Source organism: Octopus bimaculoides, chromosome 14, assembly GCF_046866305.1.
Source record: "Octopus bimaculoides isolate indiv1 chromosome 14, ASM4686630v1, whole genome shotgun sequence".
Classification (NCBI taxonomy): Eukaryota; Metazoa; Mollusca; class Cephalopoda; order Octopoda; family Octopodidae; genus Octopus; species Octopus bimaculoides.
In genome coordinates, this window is record NC_142941.1 from 48218830 (window position 1) to 48245559 (window position 26730).

At 38.5% G+C, this 26730-nt stretch overlaps 1 protein-coding gene and 1 long non-coding RNA gene across 5 annotated transcripts; one reads left to right on the top strand and one right to left on the bottom strand.

The window, feature by feature from the left end:
* Positions 1 to 320: 320 nt before the first annotated feature.
* Positions 321 to 20251, bottom strand: LOC106878001 (uncharacterized). 4 transcript variants are annotated; one of them, XM_014927075.3, is made up of 5 exons: positions 19148 to 20251; positions 7448 to 7555; positions 5944 to 6109; positions 3810 to 3923; positions 321 to 1218 (listed from the first exon to the last, which is right to left on the bottom strand). In XM_014927075.3, exons 2-5 carry the CDS (start codon positions 7541 to 7543, stop codon positions 455 to 457), a joined length of 1140 nt encoding a protein of 379 aa, XP_014782561.2. In that variant the 5' UTR covers positions 7544 to 7555; positions 19148 to 20251; the 3' UTR covers positions 321 to 454. The 4 variants fall into 4 exon arrangements, with proteins under 4 accessions (XP_014782561.2, XP_014782563.2, XP_052828853.2 ...); XM_014927077.3 differs by having other exon boundaries at positions 5944 to 6106; positions 19148 to 19285; XM_052972893.2 differs by lacking the exon at positions 19148 to 20251 and adding an exon at positions 9524 to 9657 and having other exon boundaries at positions 5944 to 6106.
* LOC149132717 (uncharacterized) lies at positions 20237 to 26682 on the top strand. The gene is made up of 2 exons (XR_016244343.1): positions 20237 to 21615; positions 26589 to 26682. It is a non-coding gene; the product is annotated as an uncharacterized LOC149132717 (long non-coding RNA).
* Positions 26683 to 26730: the final 48 nt, after the last annotated feature.

Genomic DNA, 26730 nt, shown 5'->3' on the forward strand with positions numbered 1-26730 from the left:
ATATATTTATATATTTGATCCTTTATATTGAACACTCAATATTTCATCTACATTCAATACCTTCTTTCATGGTGCCATCCATTTTTATTTTATTTTATTTTATATTGTATATTGTATATCATATTATATATTGTATATTCCATATTCTATACCCCACATTAGTTCTGCAGGAATATAAATAAAACATAAAAAACAGACAGTGTTGGAACTCTTTTAAGCAAAATAATATATTCCTCTATACACAATCATACAAAAAAACCCACCTTTTTTGTATTTATTTTTACTCGCATATATATATATATATATATATATATATATATATATATACACATTTTGTTATGATTTATATGTAAATACTTATATATTATACGTGTGTGCATGCATGTATATGTGGACGCTTTGTTGTAACTTGGGACAATCCTTTTAGTTTCCATAGGCTTTCCTTGGATCAAAGTTAATGTTTAAAATATTTGCGTACTAAGAACATTCCAGTAATACAGATCCCCAAAAAAATTATTACACAAATTTTAATATCTGCAACGTCACCATTCTCAGAATTGATCCTCTCATTCGTACGATCATTATTGGGTGGTGCCACATCTGGCATCTCTTCAGCTGCTGAAGCATCTAAATTTCTCTCATCTATATTGAGGTTATTCTCTTCATCCTGAGAGTCAATAGAGTCAGATTCTATCTGTTGTTCATCATATCCTGAACAGGAGTATATTGCTGTTGCTTTCACACTAGTATTGTCCTCTGGGCTAGAGTGACTTTCAATGGTATTTTCATTCTTTTCCGCATTATTAAACTTCTTTAGTTTATTTTCTTGGTCTGTAATCGGATTTAAAGGCCTAGATTCAGATTTTAGCGATGTACACTCAATTGGATGTTTATCATGAGTTAAACTTGAGTTTAATTTACTACTAACTCCTTTTTTCTCTTCCTCCTTCAGTTTGTTTTCTTGAAAATAACTATCATATGAATAAGCTGTCCCTGTTGGTGGTTCAAATGGCTGAGCTTGATGATTCTGTTGTGGGTGTTGTCTGAATTCAACCCTTTCTTCAATTTCATCACACATTCTAGTTAGTCTGAGCTCTTTCAATGCTAACAACAAGTTGTCAAGGCTTTTCTCTCCTAATTTTTCTATTACATAGTACATAAAATTCTTTTCCAGCCTCTGATTCTTTTCTATTTTGTTTATGTCTTCTGTTTTGAGCTCTAGGGATATAAAAACAAGAATAACACTCAGTCAATTCACAAAGACAAAATTAAGTAATATTTGTATGGAAAATAATATTACTATACTGGTTTGACAAATTGGTATCAATTTTTCTTTAATGGCAATCATTTTCAGCTAGTTCAAAGGTTTTGTGATTAAGTTGTCAGCAAGAGAGGAAATTTATTTAAGAGAGAAAAGAAACCCATAGTGGAAACATAGGAAAAGATAAATCAAATCAGTATGTATATATATATATATATATATATATATATATATATATATATATATATATATATATATATATATATATATATAATTATTACAAATTAAAAGGGTAAAGATTTATCAATTTATTAATTTATTAATAAATCAACAATTAATAATTTTTACTAAGCCCTTCGGTATGTAAGCACCATTATCGGTGGAGAACTTATTTAAAAGTTCCCATACATTTATAAACATAATTAAGGGATCAGCAAGCATTTGCTTCACCACATACCGAAGTTCAGAAATAGCAGCTAAAAAAGCTGAGACTCCAACAGATAATGCTATCTGTTGGAGTCTCAGCTTTTTTAGCTGCTATTTCTGAACTTCGGTATGTGGTGAAGCAAATGCTTGCTGATCCCTTAATTATGTTTATAAATATATATATATATATATATATATATATATATATATACATAAATAAGGATAAGATCGTTATTTAAAATACTGATCTTATCATGGGAATAATGACCTGAGAGGTAATAATTATTATCAAAATCATAATTAAGGGTATTTAGGAGATACTACCACGCTTGAAATAGCAGCCAAAACTTGACTCTAAAACCACAATGTTCATACAGCATCAGGAGAGAAGACAAAGAGACAAAATAAACTACCAAAAAAAATTACTGGATAATTCCAGATCCCGGATTTCTGGCTCTGCATAAGAAATGGTCTTTTTTTTTTGCTAGTTTATTTTGTCTCTTTGTCTTCTCTCCTGGTGCTGTATGAACATTTAATGTGGTTTTAGAGTCAAGCTTTGGCTGCTATTTCAAGCGTGGTGGTATCTCCTAGATACCCTTAATTATAATATATATATATATATGTATATATATACATATATATATATATATATATATATATATATATATATATATATATATATATATATAGAGAGAGAGAGAGAGAGAGAGAGAGAGAGAGAGAGAGAGAAATATAGATATTACTATTATATTGGTGAAAGATGTAAAAACATGTGTTCTCCGACCAAATTTATGGATCTACAGTGATTGCAATGTTGGAAATTTGTGCTATGGAGTTATTCTTTGCAAGCCACCACCACTGCCATCATCATCATGTTGAATGGTTTGACAAAGAACCAACAAGTCATACTCCAGTGTTTGCTTTGGTGTGGATTCTACGGCTGGATGCCCTTCCTAACGCCAATCGCTTTGCAGAGTGGACCAGGTGCTTTTTATGTGGCACTGGCACTAGTGAGGTCATCCTGTAACTTGCAAGTCAACAAACCTAAAGAAAGAGGATCTGGTCTCTGTATCCTAGATGGGGATGCTGCACATATAGAGCAGCATGAGAAGACCAAGAAACTCACTGGAAGAAGCAACTGTGTCAGACCACCAGGGTCCTCTCACATAATTGATCAAGACCTGTTTAACCTGTAACAGATGATGATGATGATGGTGATGGTGATGGAAATGAGGACTGATGGTAACGAGATAATGATGGTGATGCTGATTCTGTTCATGATGATGATGAAGAAAAGAAATTGTTGTGAAGGATATGCGAAGTGCAGAAAGAAGTGAGGTGAGGATGCTATGGAGGATGTGAAAGGAGTTGAAAGAAAAACTGTGAATAAGAGGTATCATGAGTTGTGCAGAAGAGAGAACATTGTGCTCCTGTCAAGATGCCCAACCCAACAAAGAAGCAGAGACAATGAGAAGTGATGAACACTGATTTCAGAAAATAGAATTTCTCAAAAAAGAAATGACAAAATATGGTAAGGTATTGCTCAAAGTTGGAGACCATACAAACAGGGGAAAAATGAATGGATGATGATGAAGATAATGGTGATGAAGAGGATAGTAAAGGGCCAAAATGAAAGACCACAAAACAGTTTCTTTGATGTTTAATGATTCCAGCAATCCTAAGACTAACAACACACATGATACTGTAGCCGGAGAAACTCTATACCACACATTGAATAATATAGCTCTAGATGCCTGAGAGCCAAGATATCATGGAAAAAGCACTCGTGATGGTGCCACATAAAAAAAGCACCCTTTGTACCCCCTGTAAAAGGGTTGGCATTAGGAAGGGCATCCAGCTGTTGAAAGAAAACCCAGACTACAGAACCTGGTGTGGCTCCTGGCCGTGCCAGCTCCTGTCAAGCTGTCCAACCCATGACAGCATGGAAGGCAGTCATTAAATGAAGATGATGATGATGATGATGATGATGATGATACAGTATATGAGAATAAAGACAAGATGTTCAAAGCTAGAATGCATTCATAAGATTAGCTGAGGTTGATCTCAGCAATAAACAAACACCATCATCATAGAATGTGAAGAAAAACAGAACCATTCTTACTCAATTTACGAGCCAAATCCTTCCAGTTTGGATTCAAATCAGCATCATTTAACTCGTCTAGGCATGAGAAGTATTCAAAATGAATGAGCGAACAGTGAAATTTTTTCTTTCTACCTGCAATGTTAGAAGAGAAAGGAATTTAGCCAGAACACACACACATTTTCACCACTCAACCCATTCCCCTTCTCACCCCCCTCTCTCCTCATTTATTCTTACTTGTTTATTTTTATTTATACATTTATTTACTTATTTATTTCATTCATTTATTTGGATCACTTACACATATGATTGTTACCAATTAATAAATCGATATAATTGAATGTTTACAGGCTGATGTTTGTCGATTGTTTATCCTCTCCATTTTCTTATTTGCCTTATATATATATATATATATATATATATATACACACACATATCATTAATCAAATATATTCAATGAGAATACAATATACTGAATTTCTAGTAAGTACTCTTGGTAGGGAAATGTCTAAAACATTAAAAGTATTTAGACATTTACTAAGAACGATTATATATTAAATTATAAAATAAGAGCAGGAAAACTACATCACAGAAGATATAAGTCCCAAATAATATTGTATTAATAGATAGATGTATAAATATATAAAGCACTTTATAAACTTTTTAAATAATCATGTTTCATATATTTATACATCTATATAACTAGTCTATAATCTATATATAATCTATATATAACTAATCTATATAACTAATCCAATATTACTTTGGACTTATATCTTCTGTGATGATTCTTTGATGTAGTTATCCTGCTATTATTTTATAATATATATATATATATATATATATATATATATATATATATATGCAGCCTCACCGAGGCAATGACTTGTGACTAAGACCTTTGGAAATATGCTGTGCGTAAGAAGACCCGGCAAGCCAAGTAAGACCAAAATCCAAGGCCTCTGCCAGGGATGTAGCCAGCCCACTTATTCGTACCTTTCCTTCATTGGACACTAAACTCCGCTTGCAAAGACCTGTTGAGGCAAGTGAAATCGTTACCAGTACCGCCTAACTGGCCTTCATGCCAGTGTCATGTAAAAGCACCCACTACACTCTCTGAGTGGTTGGCATTAGGAAGGGTATCCAGCTGTAGAAACTCTGCCAAATTAGATTGGAGCCTGGTGTAGCCATTTGGTTCCCCAGTCCTCAGTCAAAAGCGGACATTAAACAATGATGATGATGACGATGCATATATATATATATATACATATATTGTTCACTGATATTTTTTCCTATCATGTCTGTAATAGATTTGTGACTATTCAGTGGCACAGAAGTATTTTTGACTTCTATTATAGATATGTAGGGGCTCATGTAGTGCCCTTGTGTATATATGTACATATCTAATATTGTATGTATATATTTTATTAATTTGCCTGTATGGCTGATAATTCACTTGCCACTCGTGATGGTATTTTAGTAATACCATCCATATATTTATTTATACATATATATATATATATAGTTTCGGGTTCAGTCCCACTGTGTGGCACCTTGGGTAAGTGTCTTCTACTTTAGTCTTGTGAATGGATTTGGTAGATGGAAATTGAAAGAAGCCTGTTGTGCATATATATATATATGTATGTATTTGTGTGTTTGTCCCCCACCATCATCACTTGACAACCGATGTTGGTTTGTTTCTGTCCCTGTAACTTAGCAGTTCGGCAAAAAAGACCAATACAATAAGTACTAGGCTTACAAAAAATAAATCCTGGGTTCAATTTTTTTTACTTAAACACCCCCGAAGGTGGTACTCCGGCATGGCCGCAGTCAAATAAAAGAATGTACATATATATATGACAGGCTTCTTTCAGTTTCCATTTACCAAATCCAATCACAAGTCTTTGAGCTGCCCAGGCGTATAGTAGAAGACACTTGCCTCAGAGTGTGACAACCTGGAACCATATGGTTGGAAAGCAAATATTCTTCCCACACTTTTGACAATACATAACACAAAACTTGGATTGTGTGATACATATGAACATGTGTCCAAAGTGCAGTGCAGTTGGATTGAACCTGGAACTGTGGAGTTGCAAAAGAAACTTCTTCAGCACACAGCCTACTTCTCACCCTTCCTCCCTAGCATTATACTTACAAATCCATTGGCTCAATTCCTCAGCAATAGCTTTCTTCTGTATGGCTCTAGATTTCAATGCTTTCACCAAATAATAATCCCAATTGTCAAATCTAGGAAAGTGTCTTATAATTTCCTTCATGCCCAAATTAATGCCGTGTCTATCAATTTCGCGTTCTATCTCCTGCTGTGAAAAAGAAAGACTGATAATATAAAATAAGCAAAAGACATGTTTTTTTATTATTAAGAAGGCAGAAGGCTGGTAGAATAGTTATCATGCAAGATGAAATGAATCCATCTTTATGTTCTGAGTTCAAATTATACTGAGGCTGCCTTTCAACGAAATGAGTAACAGTAAAGCACCAGGGTTGATTTAATCAAATATCCCCCTCTCACTAAGATTTTAAAATATTAATATCATGTTTAGCAAAATTTCATCTGTCTTTACATTCCGAGTTCAAATGCTGCTGAGGTCGACTTTACCTTTTGTCCTTTCAGGGTTGATAAAATAAGTACCAGTTGTGTACTGGGGTCATTGTAATCGACTCGCCTGCTCCCTTGAAATTACACCAACATTAGAGAGACACTAATAAGCCTCTCCTGCAGCTGCCTTACCAGAAATATAGCATCAGTGGGGGAGAATAAACCTCTTTCATTGACATAGAGAAAGCCTTTGACAGGGTCCCCTACTCCCTTATCTGGTGATCAATGCAGAAACTAGGGATAGATAAGTGGTTGGTGAGACCTGTACAAGCCATGTACAGGAATGCTGTCAGTAAGGTGAGGGTTGGCAACAAGTATAGCATTGAATTCAAAAACCACTGTCCTGGTGCCACATACAAAGCATTGATGATGCCATGTAAAAAGCACTCAATACACTCTGTAAAATGATTGGTGTGAGGATGGGCAGCCAATTGTAGAAAGCATGCCAAAACCTGGTGTAGCCCATGGCCTTTCCAGCTCCTGTCAAACCATTCCAACCCATGCCAGCATGGAAAACAGACAGTAAATCACTGACGTATTTTAGGTCTGTTATTTCAGAAGAGAGCGAAGAATAAATACAAATAACAACAAATATCAATGGCAGAGATATAGTTAATAACACAGTTAGAAGAGAGAGGGGGGAGGGGGAGGGGAGGGGGAGAGAGAGGGGGAGAAAGAGAGGGGGGAGAGGGGGAGAAAGAGAGAGAGGGGGAGAAAGAGAGAGAGGGGGAGAAGGAGAGAGAGGGGAGAGGGAGAAAGAGAGAGAGAGAGGGAGAAAGAGAGAGAGAGACAGAGGGAGAAAGAGAGAGGGAGAAAGAGAGAAAGAGAGAGAGAGAGAGAGGGAGAAAGAGAGGGAGAGAGAGAGAGAAAGAGGGAGAGAGAGGGAGAGAGGGAGAAAGAGAGAGAGAGGGAGAAAGAGAGAGAGAGAGAGAGGGAGAGAGAGAGAGAGGGGGAGAAAGCGAGAGAGAGAGAGAGAGAGGGGAGAGAGGGAGAAAGAGAGAGAGAGAGAGAGAGGGAGAAAGAGAGAGAAAGAGAGACTTACACGAGCTATGTCAGTTAAACCTTTTAGTTCGCTCAGCAAGTGTTTAGCATTGACTTCTTTCTCCAGCCTATCAGCAATCTCCTCAGGGATTTCCATGATTTCTTAAACCTAAAAGGAAATAAATAAACCTATAAACAATGGTTTCGTTAGATAAGCAAATATTTAGGTTATCTAGCAGAAATACATCACCTGAATATATAGACATATATATATATATATGCATCATCATCATCATCATCGTTTAACGTCTGCTTTCCATGCTAGCATGGGTTGGACGATTTGACTGAGGACTGGCGAACCAGGTGGCTACACCAGGCTCCAATCTTATCTGGCAGAGTTTCTACAGCTGGATGCCCTTCCTAACGCCAACCACTCCGAGAGTGTAGTGGGTGCTTTTACATGACACCGGCATGAAGGCCAGTCACACGGTACTGGCAACGGCCACGTTCAAAATGGTGTATTTTACATGTCACCACCTGCACAGGAGCCAGTCCAGCAGCACTGGCAACGACCTCGCTCGAATGACTTTTTATGTGCCAGGAAGGCGATGCTGGTAACGATCACGCTCAAATGGTGGTATTTATGTGCCCCTGGCAGGGAAGCCAGTCAGCTGGTGCTCTGGCAATGATCACTCTCGGATGCTGCTCTTAGCGCTCTACTGGTACAGGTGCCATCACAATTTCGCTTTCATTTGTCCCAACAGGTCTTTGCAAGCCGAGTTTAGTGTCCAATAAAGGAGACGTTGGCACGGGTGCCAGTCGTCGAATTTGGTTCGATTTCGATTTGCCTCAACAGGTCTTCGCAAGCGGAGTTTAATGTCCAATGAAGGAAAGGTACGCATAAGTGGGCTGGCTACACCCCTGGCAGAGGCCTCGGATTATTGTCTCACTTGGCTTGCCGGGTCTTCTCAAGCACAGCATATTTCCATGTGAAAAGAGCTTGTGGACGGAGACCATGAAGGAGATAAGAAAGGATCAAAATGACTGATGTTAAGTAGTGCTTTAAGAGCTCTCACACCTTTTGGTGAATCTGTTGTTCTGAAATCCTAATGTATACATACACAACTAGGACCCTAGCTCAATTAGCTTGTCGAGCCTTCCCTCAAATCCTCTCATCTTTCTATCACTGATCCCTCCACAACTTGCTTAACTGCTGCTGTAATTATATGAGGGCAAGAATGTGTATTTCATCTTTTTCTGTAATACCTGTTAAGGAACATGGTGGTGAATACATAAAATTGCTACCACCAATGCACCTAAAACTGAGACCTATCATAGCTGGTCTAGTAAGTAATTTTGTTGACATCTTTTTGAAACCATTCTGTACCCATATATTGAGTTTCATTTGGGATTTCATATTACATCTACCTAAAACATGAAAACTGAATGTTATTGGTTATTTTTCATGCAGTAAACCTCTAAACAAATATTCCACACAGTTTAGAAATAATTGTAATTAAACATTGGGTCATAAAACATAAACAAGCAATTCCTAGTATATTCACCATAAACTTTTAATGGAAACAACTACCAAGATAGAGGTACAGTGATGGGAACAAATTTTGCTCCAGTTTATGTAAACTCAGTAATTGGATACTAGGGACAAAACTGTACAAAAGATTAGAGGAAATATATAGAGGGCACATGGAAAGGACATCTTGATGATTGTTTCCTAATCTAGACAAAATTGTGGATACTTTGAAAGAACTCCATGTCCTTCTGAACAATCTACATCTAACTCTGAAAGTCATAAAGTAAATGAGCAACACAAAATTACCATTTCTTGATATAATGGTAATTAAAAATAACCAGCAGAAAAACTGCCCTCTGAGCAGTTTTCTGTTTGTGTATGTATTGCACATATTGATATTACACAAACATATAGATATGATGCATAGATTATAAAGTAAATTGACAATATGCCCATGAATTGAACAAAGACTCTGTCGTAGTTTATTCTGTAATCAGTAAAATAATTGTTATGTTTCCCTCGGACTGACTCGCAGAGATAACATAACGAGTTATACAATTTAATTATTACATTTATTGTTCAATTACATACAAAGAACGCACTCACCCAATGTTCGTTATGAATAAACAAAAGTCATGTCCGCCATATATATATCAATGACATTTTACTACGACAGTCCCACAAGACAACAACAATGAAACAATGAACTCAGACGAACCACATGACACACGGAACGTCAGACGAATTACATATCTAACAGTCCATATAACACCTCCCCACTGAAATTGATGCTACACAAGAAGTATCAACAGCAAAGTCTCTCTTGGGTTTTACGGGTTCTCTTGGACCGTCTTGGGTTGTCTGGTCCATACTCTGGAACGGGTAACATGGTCTTGGGTCTGGTTTGTCTTTGTGTTAGTGGCACAGTTTCCGAGATCTCCATCGGGTGATCTGTTGCAAATTCAAATACAGTGTTTTCTGCATCACCAGATTCATTGTCTTCCTCAGTTGTGTACCGCGGTCGCAGCTGTTCCCAGTGTCGTCTCCACATCGGGCCATGAGGTATGACCTTCACGTTAAAGCAGCGAGTACCCAATGACTTCTTAATGATTGCTGGTACCCATCGGGGATCTTTGTCTCGGCGAGGTCCATAGTATAGTGCATACACAGGATCTCCGGCCTTGTACTGCCTGGTAACTTTAGCGACATCAGCCGAGCTTGGAATCACCTGAGACTTATGTGCTTCCTTAGACTGTTTGCCTTGAGCAATGTGTACTGGCGATGGCAGCAGAGAATCAATCCTTGTTCGTATCTGCCGGTGATTCAAAAGTTCACTTGGAGAGAATCCACAGGATGTCGGTGTTCTCCGGTACTGCATCAAGAATTCTTGAAGTGCTCGTGTCGGCGGAAGAGAAGACTTCCTCAGAGCTTGTTTGAAGGTCTGCACCAAACGTTCCGCTGCTCCGTTGGTAGCTGGGTGGTAAGGTGCACCTGTCAGGTGTGTGATCCCGCGTTCTTTGCACCAGCTCTGGAACTCCTCAGACGTAAAAGTTGGTGCGTTATCGGTGACCAGTGTGTGAGGAAATCCGAAGTGCGCAAAGTCTTCCTCAAGCAGATTCAAAGTGGCTTTGGAGGACGTGGAGGAAGTGGGATGAATGCATGGGTACTTGGAATAAGCATCTGTGATCACCAGCCAATCTCTACCCATAAAATTTATTGCATGGTCCAGATGTAAGCGGCTCCACGGCTTTTCTGGTAACATCCATGGGTGAACTGGAGGCTTAGATGGCTGCCTTTGATGTTCGTTACATGAATCACATCGTCGACTGGCTATCTCTATAGCAGCATCGATACCAGGCCAATATACAGCAGTTCTTGCTAGCTGTTTCATGCGTTCCATGCCAAAGTGTCCGAGATGCAGAAGATTGAGGATCTTTGGCTGCAAGCTATGTGGAATCACAACTCTAGATCCATGTATAAGGCATCCATGACAGATACTAAGTGAGTTTGATAACTTACGGAACTTGTTGACTTCGTCATTGATCTCCATGTTCTTTGGTGGCCAGCCTTCACGGACGTAGCGCATCACTGTAGATATCACTGGATCTTTCCCTGACTCTTGACGGAGGACGTTAGCATCCACAGGTTGGACTTGAATACTAAGAGCTTTGATGGCACACACCATGTCTATGTCTTCACCATTTTCCTTTCTGTCAAAGTCGTTGTCATCACCGAATGGCAAGCGACTGAGGGCATCAGCATTGCCATGATCTGCTGATTTCCGATATTCAATGGTGTAGTCAAACTGGTTCAGCCACAGGGCCCATCGTGCTAGTCTGTTAGCAGCGAGAAGTGGCGTCCCTTTCCTCGGACTGAATAGTGATGTCAGTGGCTTGTGGTCAGTCACGAGTACGAATTTACGACCGTACAAATATTGGTAAAACTTCTGCAAGCCAAATATGATAGCTAGGGCTTCCTTTTGAATTTGACTGTAGTTACGCTGTGCAGAAGTGAGAGTCTTGGACATATTGGATATTGGGCGCTCGCTTCCATCAGGATAGCGGTGAAACAGGACTGCTCCAATACCAACGTTTGATGCGTCACAAGCCAGTCCCAAAGTTTTGTTTGGATCGAAGTGTATCAGAACTTGACTTGATGAAAGTACATTTTTCAAGTGATCAAAAACTGACTGTTCCTCATCTCCCCACTTCCAAATAGTTGACTTTTTTGTAAGGCAATAGAGTGGCTCTGCTATACTGGCTAGGTTTGTGATAAACTTTCCATAAAACTGAACTGAACCTAGGAAAGATTTCAAGCTTGATTCGTTCGTTGGAGATGGCATCTTTAAGACTGCTTCGACTTTGGATCCCTTAGTGATTCCTTCAGCCGACAAAATGTGTCCAAGGTATTCTACACTGGGTAGTGCAAACTGGCACTTTTCACGGCGACATCTGAGTCCATTGTCGCTTAGACGTGTGAGCAGACACTTTAGGTTGTTTAAGTGACTGTTTGCATCTTTCCCACTGACGAGCATGTCATCCTGGAAGACGGCCACTCCAGGTAGATCATGGGTCAGGTTTTCCATGATCTCCTGAAAGTAACCAGGTGCTGACTTGATTCCGAAAGGGAGTCGTTGTTGCAGGAGTACTCCACGGTGAGTGCTGAGTGCGAGTCTGCGTTGACTTTCTGGAGCCAGTTTGATCTGATTATAGGCATCAGCAAGGTCTATCTTTGTATATCTGAATCCACCTCCGAGTTTCTGCATCAGTTCAGCAGGGAGTGGCATTGGATGACGGTGATCAGTAAGTTGGTCATTAATTCCCACAGAGTAGTCACCACAAATCCGTAGTTTGGGCTTCAGGTTGCTTGAAGCGTGTGCTTTACGAATCGGTACCACTGGCGTTCCGTATTCATTGAATTGAACAGGCTTCCAGATTCCCTTGGCGATGCCTTCTTCGTAACCTTTGGCCAGGTCATCACGAAGAGCAAATGGGACCGGACGTGCCTTGTGAAAGACTGGTGTTGCGTCCGATTTGAACTTCACTTCCAGTTCAAAGTTCTTGAGACATCCCAATTCTTGCTTGAAAAGATCTGGAAATTCATCACACATGTTGTTACAATCTTGCTGCAGGGAAACATAGGGCTCGCTTGAGGTCTTTGGATACATCCCTTCTGCACCTTCCCTCTTAGCTTGGCTGTCTATGCTTTTCAAACCTAGAGCAGTGTCTACGGAAATTCTCAGAGTCTGGATAGCATTCCGACCCAGCAAATTAAGATCAGAGATCTTGGTGACTATGTAAGGTATAAGATCCTGCTTACCAGTTGTTGGATCCTTGGTTTGGCCCATGAAAGTTCCTAGAACAGGCAGGTTGTGCTTGCTGGCAGATTCATAGCGATGCTTGACATCTTGCAGCTAGTCTTCCAAGTTGTTTCCAGACTGACAAGGAAACAAAATTGCCTGTAGTAGCAGTGTCCAATTCCATTGTGAACAGTCTGTTCTGGATTGTTACTGGCACAATTAAACTGTGAGTGTCTCGGGAAACTTCACCTAGGATCGCCTTGACTAGCTCAGCTTTTGTGATTCTTTTCACGGGAGTTTGTGAATGGCCATTGCGTTGCTGATGTTGTTTTTTCCTACACACCGCTTGCAAATGACCCTTTTTATCACAAAAATGACATTTGGTTTCCCTGAAAGGACAGTCTGTTGCTTTGTGGGCCTTTCCACATCGGTAGCATTTCTCCTGGTTTGTGGAATAAGACTGCTGATGTTTCTTTTGAGGACTCTTATTCCTGTTCTGCTGGACCTTGTACACCTGCTTGGTTTTGGAACCGTATACAGTTTCTTTTGCAACCTTTGCTGCGTCTTCAGTCTCAATGGCAACCTGGACAGCACGGGCAAAATCTAGTTCTGAGTCTTTTATCTTAAAAAGCGCCTTCAGAACCGCTTCATTGTTAACCGAACATATGAATCTCTGTCTCAGAGCTTCATCCTGTGGGTTGGTGATCGCTGGAAAATCACAGGTAGCTGCATCCTGGCGTATACGTGCTGCCAGCTCCTGGAGAGTTTCGCCTGGCTTCCGCTGCATATCACTCCAAAACTTGAAACGCTCTCTCACAATGAAAAGTTTAGGGTCGAACTGTTCCTTCATGAAGTCAACGATTTCGTCCATTATCAAGTTGTTGATATCTTTAGGCGGATTTTGTTGGGTAGCCAGATTAGCAAGTTGTTTGTAAACAGTAGCAGTCTGATTGGTCAGGAACACTTGTGCCATGCGTTTTTCAGGTACAGCATTAGCAGCCACAAACGTACGGAATCTTGACCAGTAATCAGGCCATAGTTCTGTCGCTGAATCAAATGCAGTAAATGGTGGAATCGACACTGTTGTTGAAGCAGCTGAAAAATAGCCACTAGAATCGCCTTCAACTTGTCGAGCACCAAACAGTTTTAACAGAGCGTCCATATCTCTCTGATGTTGTTGCATTTGCTTGTCCATTTGTTCCCTAAACAATTTAATAAGTTCTACTGTCTGTTTTTCAGCCATTGTTATTACGATGAATAATTTTACGGTAAAGTAAGCATGTATCCTATCGGTCCTATCGGTCCTATCGATCCTATCGGCGACGCCAATAAACTCTGTTATGTTTCCCTCGGACTGACTCGCAGAGATAACATAACGAGTTATACAATTTAATTATTACATTTATTGTTCAATTACATACAAAGAACGCACTCACCCAATGTTCGTTATGAATAAACAAAAGTCATGTCCGCCATATATATATCAATGACATTTTACTACGACAGTCCCACAAGACAACAACAATGAAACAATGAACTCAGACGAACCACGTGACACACGGAACGTCAGACGTATTACATATCTAACAGTCCATATAACAATAATCCATGATTGATATTCATTTATAATTTCTTCAAAGTAATATGACTTTTTCTTAATAACATGGGGGAAAAAAATAAATAAACTGGACACAGTCCCACACTTCTTCAATCATTATACTATATTATAGACAGATATGTACAAACATACATAGATTGGGGTTTTTTTTCACTTTATTACACTTTTTACGGAGATGTACTTGCTAGAGTATCTGCATAAGTAATCTGGACCAACTAGTTTGGACTGGCATCAAGTTGCCTTCACTGTAATAATGAAGTTAAACCAATTAATGATATTTTGAAATTATTTAATGTTTCAGGTCTGCGTAAAATATGATCGGAAATACATCCATTATGCAAGACATTCCTCAGTTAAAACATTCTGAAATGTTTTAACTGGGCAAGGTCTTGTGAATTGAATGCATTTCATTTTGTGTATCATGCAGACCTGAAAGGTTTTTAAAATATTTATTATTATAACTTATATATATATATATATATATATATATATATATATATATATATATATATATATATATATATATATATATATATATATATATAAGGATATATGTATAGTTGTAATAATGAAGTTAAACCAAATAGTTATATAGGTATATGTATGTATGTGTATATGTATATGAGAATGAGTGCTCAACACCGCATTATTTGCGTATTAAGGAATACTTCAAAAATTATCAAGCCTACCATATGGAACATTGGTGTTCGTTTCCAGTTTGGATATATTTATTAGGTTGGATCGTAATTATTGCGGTTTTTTTGTTTTTTTTTTTCAATAAATTTTATTTAATAAAAAAATTTAAACAAAACGCCAAGCAGAAATTGAAGTAGATGGTGAATATACTCCGGAATAATCATTTAAAGATGTTTTTGTTAAATGTTGTTATTGCTTTTTGTTGAATAAAATTTATTGAAAAAAAGCCGCAAGAATTATGCACGAACCTAATAAATATATCGCATTCCTTCGATATAATTATCAAATGAAAAGATCATATTTTAACACTTGATATTTATATCACAAGAATGCTTCCACGTGACGAAAATGTTGATATCTCAAGAAATAAATGTTTTTAATGCGATTTAATGGCTGTAATTGTTCTTCCACCAAACATATACATTCGTTTAAATATGTGGCGAGAGGAACGCTTCAACAGCTTCGAGTTTCGCCCCAGGAATGCCAATTAAATTTCTAATGGTGAATCCTTTACAAAAATCGAGAACTCCTTGAAGAAAATTATGTTTACACCCATGCATACTTACTCCACCCCCGTATGTGTGTGTGTGTGTGTGTGTATATTACAGACGTATATATTGGGTGGTCCGGAAAGTTCATGCCGATTTATAGTAGCTTACCTTTCGACTTATTTGCCATGAAACCACCTCAATTCTGGGAAGAGGGTATTTTCAAGTTAAAGGAAAGATGGAGACGCATTGTGCAACAAAATCGTTCATATTTGGTTGATTTAAAATGTAATGGCAAGTATTTATTGACCCTTTTCTTTCCTTTAAAAATCGGCACGAACTTTCCGGACAACCCAATACATGACGTGTAACTGCGCTTCAGCGCCCACACATCGACTTCGTTCCCTCATAATTTTCTAAAAATAAAATTTTGCAGAGATACGGTTTTCTGCCTATCAAGCAATTTCCTTGAAGGTACCAGGTATAGAATATGAGTAGGTTAATAACTTTTGGAAAAAAAAAAAAAAAAAAAATGAATTCGGAGTTTGGGATGATTTTGCTTCCAACTTGCATGGCAGTATCCGTAACTTGATCGTTTTTTTTTTTATTTTTTAAATTGTTTCCAATCAGATTTCTATGTCTGAAGCATCAACTTTACATAATCTACACTCTTGAAAAGTTTCATTAGTAAATATACATTTTACAGAAAGTTATGAGGAAACAAATTCGACGGGGCACCAATCTGTATTTATGCCTTATATTAGATAGTGAGCGAGACTGTTAGAACGGATATATATAATTGCCATAACTGACTGGTCAGTACAGGAAATTCTCGATCGACGGTTTCCAGCGATTATAGTCCCTATCAGTTTGTATGTATACAATTATGTGCGTTAACTACAGCAGTAGAGCATTTCAGCTCTTATTTCTAGCAATGTCGGTGTTTCTAACACCCTGGCCACGACGATTATAGCTTTCCTTTTTTGTCAAAACACTGCACACCGCTGTCTGAGTGTGTGTCGACGGGTGAGAAGTGATATTAGGTAAACGGAGGCAATCAGAATTTTGGATAATTGTTCATTAGGGCTTTCATCCAGAGCCAACAAGTCTTCCCCTTCGTTTCGTGTCACATCTGAAGTATCTGGCCCATCTTTGGTTATTATATAAAAACCAATTGGCTTCAAGCACGCCATTATAACTCCTCATAACTTTTTAATCTTTTCTTTTATTTGTTTCAGTCATTTGACTGCAGCCATGCTGGAGCACCGCCTTTAGTCGAACAAATCGACCTCAGGTCTTATTCTTTGTAAGCCTAATAATTATTCTATCGGTCCTTTTTGCCGAACCGCTAATTTACGGGAACGTAAACGCACCGACATCGGTTGTCAAGTGATGTTAGGGAGGAAAACATACACACACATATATATACGACGGGCTTCTTTCCTTTTCTGTCTACCAAATCCACCCACAAGACTTTGGTCGGCCTGAGGCTATAGTAGAAGACACTTACCCAAGGTGCCATGCAGTGGGACTGAACCCGGGACCATGTGGTTGGTAAGCAAGCTACTTACCAAGTAGCTACTCCTTTGGGGAAATTTTCAGAAAAAGTTTTGCGAATGCACACGAGTATGAAAAAAAATTTTTTTCAATCAGTTTAAAATATAGACAATCCGAATTTTCGGCTTAAATCTCAGCAATAGACCATTAAATGTGTTTATGGGGAGAAAGATATTGTAAAATAAGTCAGAACGACAAACGAGGAGGGTGTGAGTCGGTCATGAGATGTTCTAAAAATATTTCCTTGGTTTTTTGCATAATCGTATGAATTTCTGTGGAAAAGCACTTTCTGAGAATTCCAAAATATATAAAAGTTATGATGAGTTATATAGCGTGCTTAAAGCAGAATGTTGCCAAACAATCTAACATTAAATTGAAGAATTAATCAATACTTTTTAATAAAATTCATATTAACTTGTACAAGGAACTTTTACAGTACTTTCAACATTTCAGTTTGACTAAAATTACACAAGATTGGCAAATTTTAAAAGCTATTAACTATTTATAAATTTATGGCAAAAATGAATTTTATTTCCATAATTAGCATATAAAACTATATCAATACACCAAATTTGGAATCAACTGGAACAAAAGCGAAAAGTAAACAGAGATGTATTTGCTCACTTTCGTCGAAGGAAAGTGAACGAGCTGGAGCTTGTAAAGTTATTGTCGATTGTTTCTTTGTAAAATTTAACACACCCACACAAGACCAGAAGAAGTAATTGAGTGGCAAACAAATACTCTTCGTAACATTGACGTTCTCGGATCGCGTCTGGCGAGTCACCTTGCCGTAGCATCGGGTCAATGTGATGTATTCATCGCCCATGAACTCAATGAATAGGTTGACAAACTGTCGCTTTGTCATATCTCGATTTCCAATGCATCCATGTATACACACAGGGTCGGCTCAAGGTATGCAACCAGGTGAGAGTGACAAAGACATGGAGACTTCCACGACCGTCAGCTTGCCCGCAGCGCCGGCAACCCTCGGGCCGGCCCTGCACACATGCGCGCGCGCGCACGTGTACTAAGATTGTTGTGGTATATAATGGATCTAATTTCATTAGACACGCCCTTAATAGGGAACTTGTGATGAAAAAGATGTAGGTAATAACGTATATATATAAGAAAAAATAAATTATATATTGTTGTGTCTGGGGAGAGTCATTCGTTGCAAGAAGCAACGAAAATTTTAGGAAAAATAAATAAATGAGTGGAAACTTTGCCGGTGAATGTATTAAATAATAAGGCACTAAAAGAGAATGACTCTCCCCAGACACAACAAAATATGCTTCAACATACGAACTCACATAAAGAATCTTGGAAACCAAATCCAAAAACGATATATATATATATATATATATATATATATATATATAAAGAGCGTAGGCTCGAAATGTTTGAATTTTCTTTATATATATATATATACACACACACACATATACATACATATATATATATACATACACACATATATACATACATATATATATACACACACACACATATATATAAGAAACGGCTATAAGTTAATGAAGATCACAAATTAGTAATTTATTCCTTTGTCATTCTAATTTCTTATTACCGCTCTGCCCTCGACTAATACTTTGTTCTGAAACATGTATATTGAGTTCTAACACCAGGTTATTAGTATCACTAAGTCTAAACAAAATATTGGTTTCAAATTATGGCGCAAGGTCAGTAAGTTCACGAGAAAGGGCTTAATCGATTCAAGCGACCCCAGTATTCAACTAGTACTATTCCATCGACCCCGAAAGGATGAATGGCAAAGTCAACCTTGACGAAATTTGAACTCAGAACGTGAAAGACGGAGTACCGCTAAACTTTTGTCTGGCGTGCTTTGAATCCTGCCAGCTCAATGCCTTGCCGCACCCGCAATATTAACATGACAGATAGATAGGTATAATTAACATACATTCGTACGTACGTACATACATACATACATTACATACATACATACAAACATACGTGCATACATACACACACACATACATACATACATCTGTATATGTATCTTTATGGGTGTGAAAGGAGAAAGAGAAAGTTATTACCTGTTAAATTTTAAAATAAGTTGACTCGGATAAACAAAAAAGTGATCGTTAGAAAAATAGAATATATTTTCTTCCGCGTAAAAGTAAGATCTGTAATTAATGAACAAAACTGTTCCAAGAGTGTTCGTTCAAGCGCAGGCAACAAGGAACTGAAGTAGAGTTACTTCCTTTAGACAGCGAGAGTTCGACGAAGTTGTGTTCCTGTTCCTATCTGTTGCTGCTCGTATCTGTTGTGTGCAGTATCTCTGAGTCCGATAGAATTCCATTCCCACCAAAGATCATAGATTAAACAAGCCACAGTTAACTAATTGGTATTTTTTTGTTCTTTACGAATCTCTGGAAGGATAGAAAGTAAATCTCTGGTGAGGTTTAAGCTCGGAATAAGGACTTGCGTCATCCCCTCTGCCCGATACTAATCCTCTGCGTGCCGAATTGGCCGGTCTTGTAAATATATTTCTCTCATGTAAGTGTCAATGGGGAAAAAAAAAATGTTTACGAAGTTGACAGAAAAACCTATTTTACTTGCAGTTTCTCTTCTACATCTGCCTGGATCACAATTTTTCCGGCGCTCCAACGTTCGGCCAGTTACTGATTTCGTTCACGTTTCCAGGAACCAGGAAGATATAGAAAAGAAACTGCAAGGAAAATGGCCCTTTTTGTCAACTCTGCGAACATACAATTTGTGGTAGGTACATCACAAGAAAGTACCCACAAAACCGGTCGTTCACATGAAAATAATTTACTATCGGACACAGGAGGATATAAGTCCTTTAAAACAACCTGGTAGGAATAGTGAGGAAAAGTAGGAGTTACTTTATTCATCAAACTCCTTCTAAATTTCAGGCTTTGTGTCTATCAGCATCGTCATTATTCTAATGTCTACATTTCCATGCTTGTGTATACCACAGGAAATTCGGAGAAACAGATTCTCTGCAGTTGAAATGCTCTTTCCATCACGAACCCTAACCTGCTTTCAAACATGGTAATATTTCCCCCTGTCCTTCAAACATGAACAGTACAACGGTCAGGCATGTTTTTACAGAAGATTAACAAACAGCTAAACCACCTGCAAGGTATGATGTTTGCTTACAACTATCATTCAATGTCATCACAAGGTGACACACACATATATATATATACACACAATAGCAGGCTTCCTTCCACCTCCATCTATCAATCTATTGAAAAAGCTTTAATCAGCCTGGGTCTGTGCCATACAGTGGGATAGCACCTGAAATGACATGGGGGAGTAAGAAACTCCTTCACCTCGTATGTCCGCCTTCAATTATCTGCAATTTACCTGTGCTTTTTATAGAACCGTTTTACATTTATTTTCTTAAGCTGATGTCAACAAGTGCCATGTAAGAAGCACTGGTGATGGTGCCACATAAAAAAAAAACATCCAGTACACTCTGTAAAGTGACTGGTGTTAGCAAGGGTACCCAGGTTTCATAGTCTGTCGAACTGTCCAACCCATGCCAGCATGAAAAACAGACGTTCAATGATGATGATGATGGTCCTGATATCAACATTAACAAAAATTTATTGGCATATTAACCCTTTAGCAATTAAAGCAACCATAATCTGGCCAAAATATTCTATCTGTTTTATCTTCTGACCGACCAGATCTTGCCTCTCACACTTACCCTGCAATATCATTCTAAAAGTAGACATGTCATTTGAAATCTCAAAGCTACACAATAAAACATGACTAGTTCGAATCAATGTAAATAAATAAGCATTATGTCTGGCCCACAGTGGCCTTCCCTTCGCTTTATTTTGTTCGCAAGAAATAGATTGTATGTAAATTGCCATTTGCAACTCAGTGAAGTGAAACAAGTTAGTACACGTCATATGCAAGAAATTAGGCAAAAAAAAACAATGAAATGTCAAGCGATAGCTAAGTGAAAAGAAAAGCGGAAATTGCTGACTATTCAAGAGTTTTGATTTTGTGAGTCACTTAACCTTCACATGTCATTTGACAACCATTGTGTTATATGTAAAGCAGTTCAATGGGCAGATAAGAAACAGCAGATAATAATAATAATAATAGTTTCGAATTTTGCCACAAGGGCAGCAATTTTGGGAGAGGAGATGAGTTGATTACATTGACCCCCAGTGATTCATTGGTACTTATTTTATCGACCCCCAAAATGACGAAAGGCAAAGTCCACCTTGGTGGAATTTGGATTCAGAATGTGAAGGAGGATGGAATGCCACCAAGCATTTTGCCCAGCATGGTAAGGCTTGCTGCCTTAACAATAACAACAATAATAATAATGATTTCTTTATTAACCATAAAGGGGTTTACATAAAAAAGAAAACAGGACAAATACAATGCGGGGTTACATGAAAGTTGTGTAAACAATGAAAAACAACATTAATTGAATATAACAACAAAATTCCGCAAAAGAAGAAAACCTCCTAGAACTGCTTGTGAAAACCCCACAACAGTTCTGACCACTAGGGTAAGTGCCTTTCCCGCTTTGTCTTTTCACCCACCTTTTGAGAAAATTGCTCGGGGGGAAGAACTTCTCTCTCCACCCTCACTTTTCTTTTCAAGTGAAATTTGAAAAAGTTAATGAGGGTTTGGCCAACTTGTTCTTATTGACACCCAGAGTCTCCCCGAGAAATCGTCGCACTTACCCACCACTAACCCTCCATAGAATGCTGTAATAGAATTATCACTGACCACATTGCCTGACTGACAGAGGAGTGTGAACACCTGATGACACTCTAGGTGCCAGGTGCCCTTTCCAGGGCTGAAGCTCAGTTGTGGGAAATCGCATCTGACAAACGGTGACCACACTGCTCACCATCTTGGAAGCGCTGAAGATGTCACAGCCTCAGCGCATATCTGTGCATCACTAGCCAACGCATGCCCAGCCTTCCATTTGGTGGGTGTTGGCAGCAAATAGGATGCCTGACCAATGGAACGCGCCTCTTCCACAGAAAGCAAAATAGCAAGCACTCCAGTTTGGTCAAACTTGAACTGGGACAGGGCACAACGGTAAGGCGGTCGTAGATGACAGATGCAATGTACGCATTCGCCTCCTCCACCCAACCTTTCAGGGATAGTTTTCTCTCTGCCCATTTCTGGGTGAGATTGGCCACCCTGCTTACCACCTTGTCCCAGTACTTCTCTGCCTCTCTAGGTGCCAAGTTCTGATTAATTTCTGCTCCTGTCACCACTTTGTATTCTTTTAGAGCAGTGCCAACCAGATTTATGTGCTTAGTGTTCAACACTATAACAGTGACATCATCTGCGTATGCCGACACAGTTCTCCTATGTCCTAGTTTGCACAGGATGCCTCTCAACGCTTTCAATTTCTGCAGTAGTGGCCCTAGGGCCATCATATACAGGAGAGATGAGAGGGAATACTCTTGATGGACTGAGGGGTTCCGATCCGGGTAACTATTCACCTGAACTACTGAGCAAATGTCACTGTACATTGCTGTGATCCACCCACGGAAAATGGGATCAAAACTGGTTGCCATGAGGATGGCCACCAAGTATTGGTGGTCAACACTATCAAAGACTGATCTAAATTGATCAACACCCCACTCATGCCAGCTTCATTCCCTGCCCTGTCTATGATGTGTCACGAGGTGGAGGTTGTCGTGGATAGATCTGCTTTAGGATGGCACATGTATGTGCATCACCAATCAGTTCTTCAATGACAGGCACCTTGGCCAAAATTTTCTATTTGATCCCCCTTGTTTGGCTCCTTTCTAAGCAGTTCCATCACTTCTTGGCTCACAGAACTAGGAATTTTCCCATTCTGCTGCCAGTTACAGATATCTGCTGAGAGGTCATCAAACAAGTCTGGCATATAATAGTAAAGACCATCCTAGCCAGGTGATTTACCTGCTGTGCAGCCCATCATCGCATCCTGTATTTCTGCAGCTGTTATCGTCATTTCGTAACACCTTGCCCCACTTGATGAGAGTCATGGCATGCCATCAAGGTAGGCACTAAAGTTTATCCTGCGTTCCGGATTGCCACTCGTCTCAAACAGTTGGGTGAAATACTTTTGAAATGCTGCACACATCCACTTGGGCTCAAGTATTGTACACCCACCTGGGTCCACCAAAGACTGAATTGTGGCTTTGTTGCCATGTTCAGCCTCTCAGGCCCATCAAGCAGCTTTAATTCCCCTCATTTCTTAGAGCACATAACTCTGGCATGTCATCTTTCCTGCTTAGTGTTGAAGAATTAGTCAAGGACCAATCTTGCTGCCCTGCACATCAGTTGCAATGCCTCTCCTAACTCCCTAACTAGCTTTCCTTCTGTTTTCTTTTTTCTATCACAAGTGCCTTGCTAAACCTAATCAATTCCATTCTAATTGCCCCTTTCAGGGCATACCACCATTTATTGTTAAGTATTGATCCTGTTAATCCTCGCTTAACTAATACGCTAATCCGGTCCCTGTAAGCTTGGCACACCTGGAACGATGTGTTCAGCTTCCAGTTACTGGGTCCCTGCCTACATAGCCTATCTACGTTGACAGGTCACAAATTTGTGGTCTGAGCTATTCTGTCCTCATGGTTATCTGTGACTGTTTCCACAAGCAGTTTGTTGGAGTCTTTTGTTGATATCTTTCCTGAAGACCCCAGCTCCTTCGGGATATTTGGTTTTTATTTTGTTGTACGTGTTTTGTGATGTTAGCAGGAATTTCATGAGTGGTGGTCTGGTGTTTGATGGTGTGATGAAATCAGTGTCTGTGATGTGTGGATGGTTGGATAGGTGTGCCATAAATTCTTTATTGTTTGTGTTTGTGGTGTTGTGGGTGTGAACTAGGTTGTGCTTGTGGAGGTGGTGACGTTGCTGGCGCTGGTGTGCTTGTACATGGGGAAGGTGTTTGTGTGTTTGTTTTGTTATGTGTCTGCTCCCTGTCGTCATACCTGCCAGGTTTTTGTGTTTTAGTTGGTATATTTTTGTTCCTTTTTCTTTCAAATCCGGTGACTTGTTGCCATTCAATCTCTTTTCCTCCTCCTCCATGTTGGACGTGTGAGTGTTTGGGAGAGGGTAGAGACAAATCTTGTGGGGCTTTTTGGTTGTGCTTTGTTGGTAAGGTTGTTGTTGTTATTTTGATGGGTACTCATGCTGTTGTTGCTGTGTGGAAAGCACATAACTGTTGCTGAGTTGTTGATTCTGTTTGCTGTTGCTGCTGCTGCTGCTGCTGCTCGAGTGGCCATCTCCCTCTGCTGGCAGTGTCTGCAGCATTTCTACACTCAAGTTTTTACAATGTATAAATATGTCATAATTTAACCGGACACTAGTTGTTTGCACCTTTATTCTATTAAACATATACCAATTTGATTGAAAAATTGCCGATAGCCAACCATCATTTGGCAACTATAACACTCCTGCATTTTTTAGTTATAATTTAAGATGGAGTTTGGGCTGCAAGTCAACCTTGAGCACTAATTGTCTATAAACTATTATCTTACGTCATCAGATGTGATATTACCTGAACTAACATCATTTAATGCCCATGTTCCATACTTGCATGGATTATGGACGTTATTATACGCACACATGCAAAGTGCTGTTTCATTAGGATCAACTAGTTTGAAGTAATAATCTGTATCCTTGACAATGAAAGCAAAGAATATTTTGGAGCAACTTCAGTGGTTTATGTCATAACCACTGCAAAAATACAAAGATAAGGGTTAATATGTAAAGTTGTCAACTCAAGGTCAATAATATACTGATTGTTAAATCACAAGATGGATATAGTAGCTGATAATTGATAAATGAGTACAATGATAAAGAGAAACCGGAAGATAGACAAATACAAACTGGTTCATGACCTGTCGTAAACAATGTGGCTAGATTAACGGTCTGTGGCTGGCGAGGAGGAGAGGTTGGAGGGAAAGACTTTCTCGAAATATTGCTTACTTGAAAGACTGATGATAACATACATAAATATTAATCATAAATTACAACAAAATCTATTAATTTTTCTAAAATATCTAACAACTGTTTAATGAAACAACACAATACAAGCATACCTTGGCTGAAGTTGTTCTCAATTATACGTCAATTTTCAAAAATAATATATGGAAAAATAAAAATCAAGTCAAGTCATTTTACTCTACTTCATGTCTGTCCACCACAAATATTGTAATCGTAAAATCACTAGAAAACTGTTAAAAGCACATAAAATCGTGTTACTGTACAATAAATAAGAATAAAAGCATATAAAATCATTTTACAATACGTACAGTAAATGTTAAGAAACACACCATAAAGTAGGGTAGCTTAGTGAACGAAATCCTGAAATCAGGAGTATTGTCTTATTTATCGGTCTTTCAGGGCTCATATTGCAATGTAGTTCCAATATCTACCGTTAGGCGTTGTCACTCATGATTTCCGCAATTGTTTTGAATTCAAATTTATATCTGTTTATTGGCTACTTTCTGATTCTCATTCATTTGTGACTTTATTTTTTGCCTCCATGGCTCTTAAGAAAATTCATAGTGAAAGTGCTAAGCATCATGCTATAACACTGGAAGATAAACTGGCTGTGATAAAATGCCATGAAAAAGGTGAAAGAGTGGTAGCAATTGCACGATCTTTGGGGATGAGTCAGACAACTGTATCAACGATTGTACATAATAAAGACAAGATTTTAGCAAATATGAAATCTGAAGCCCCAGGGATGAAGAATACCGTCTTCAATAAGAGGCAAAATCTTTGAAGAAATGAAAAATCTTGTTTCTCTTTGGATTGTTAGGCTGAATTGTCAGTGTGCTACTATTAGTCTAGAAATCATTCAAGAGAAAGCATTGTCTTTGAGGACCCAAAGAAAAAAACATCCAGATGAGAAAGATGTAAAAGAAGTCACTGACATCGGTCTCTGCTTAAGACACTCCCACTGCTCCATTAATCATCATTTCAGAAGATGCTCAGATAAGAAATGTTGTCTTTTCAACCTCGTTCATCTCCTCCTCCATTTCAGCACAGAGCATAAACCCCTTATTTAGTTCTTCTCATTATTCTCTAATTTCATTACCATGTAAACATAGTTTCAATAGTTTCGTCTTCCTCGTTGTTGTCAGAAGATAAACTTAAGCTCATCCATATTCGTTTAATCATCATATATTCATCGTCACAAATTTCTCTAATTTTGTCTTAGATTGGCTGACTGAAAATTCTAAGATTTTTCAATTCTATTTCCTTATTATCTGCATTTGCTGTTTCATTAAACTATGTTACCCAAAATCCCAAAAGAACATTTTTCTCCCTCGTGTTCTATCCCAGACCATCCTAACTCCCCCCTCCTCTCTCTTTCGATTACCACTTTGCTTGTCAGTTGCTTGACCGTAACCACTTGAGCATGTCCTCAGTGGCTGACAATGTGTGCAGCTCTGATGATGAGCAGGTGTAGTAGGTGTGAAGGAAACATTAACTATTTTTCATACTTTTTTCTAGGGGTCAGCAAACAGGAAATAACAATTGCTACCAAAGGACAAAAATCATATTAACAGTGTAATCTAAATGGCAGAAATCTACCAGAAGAAAAGAAAATCTCCAGTTCTCCATTTTTTTTTTTTTAATTCTCTTACAGAAGATC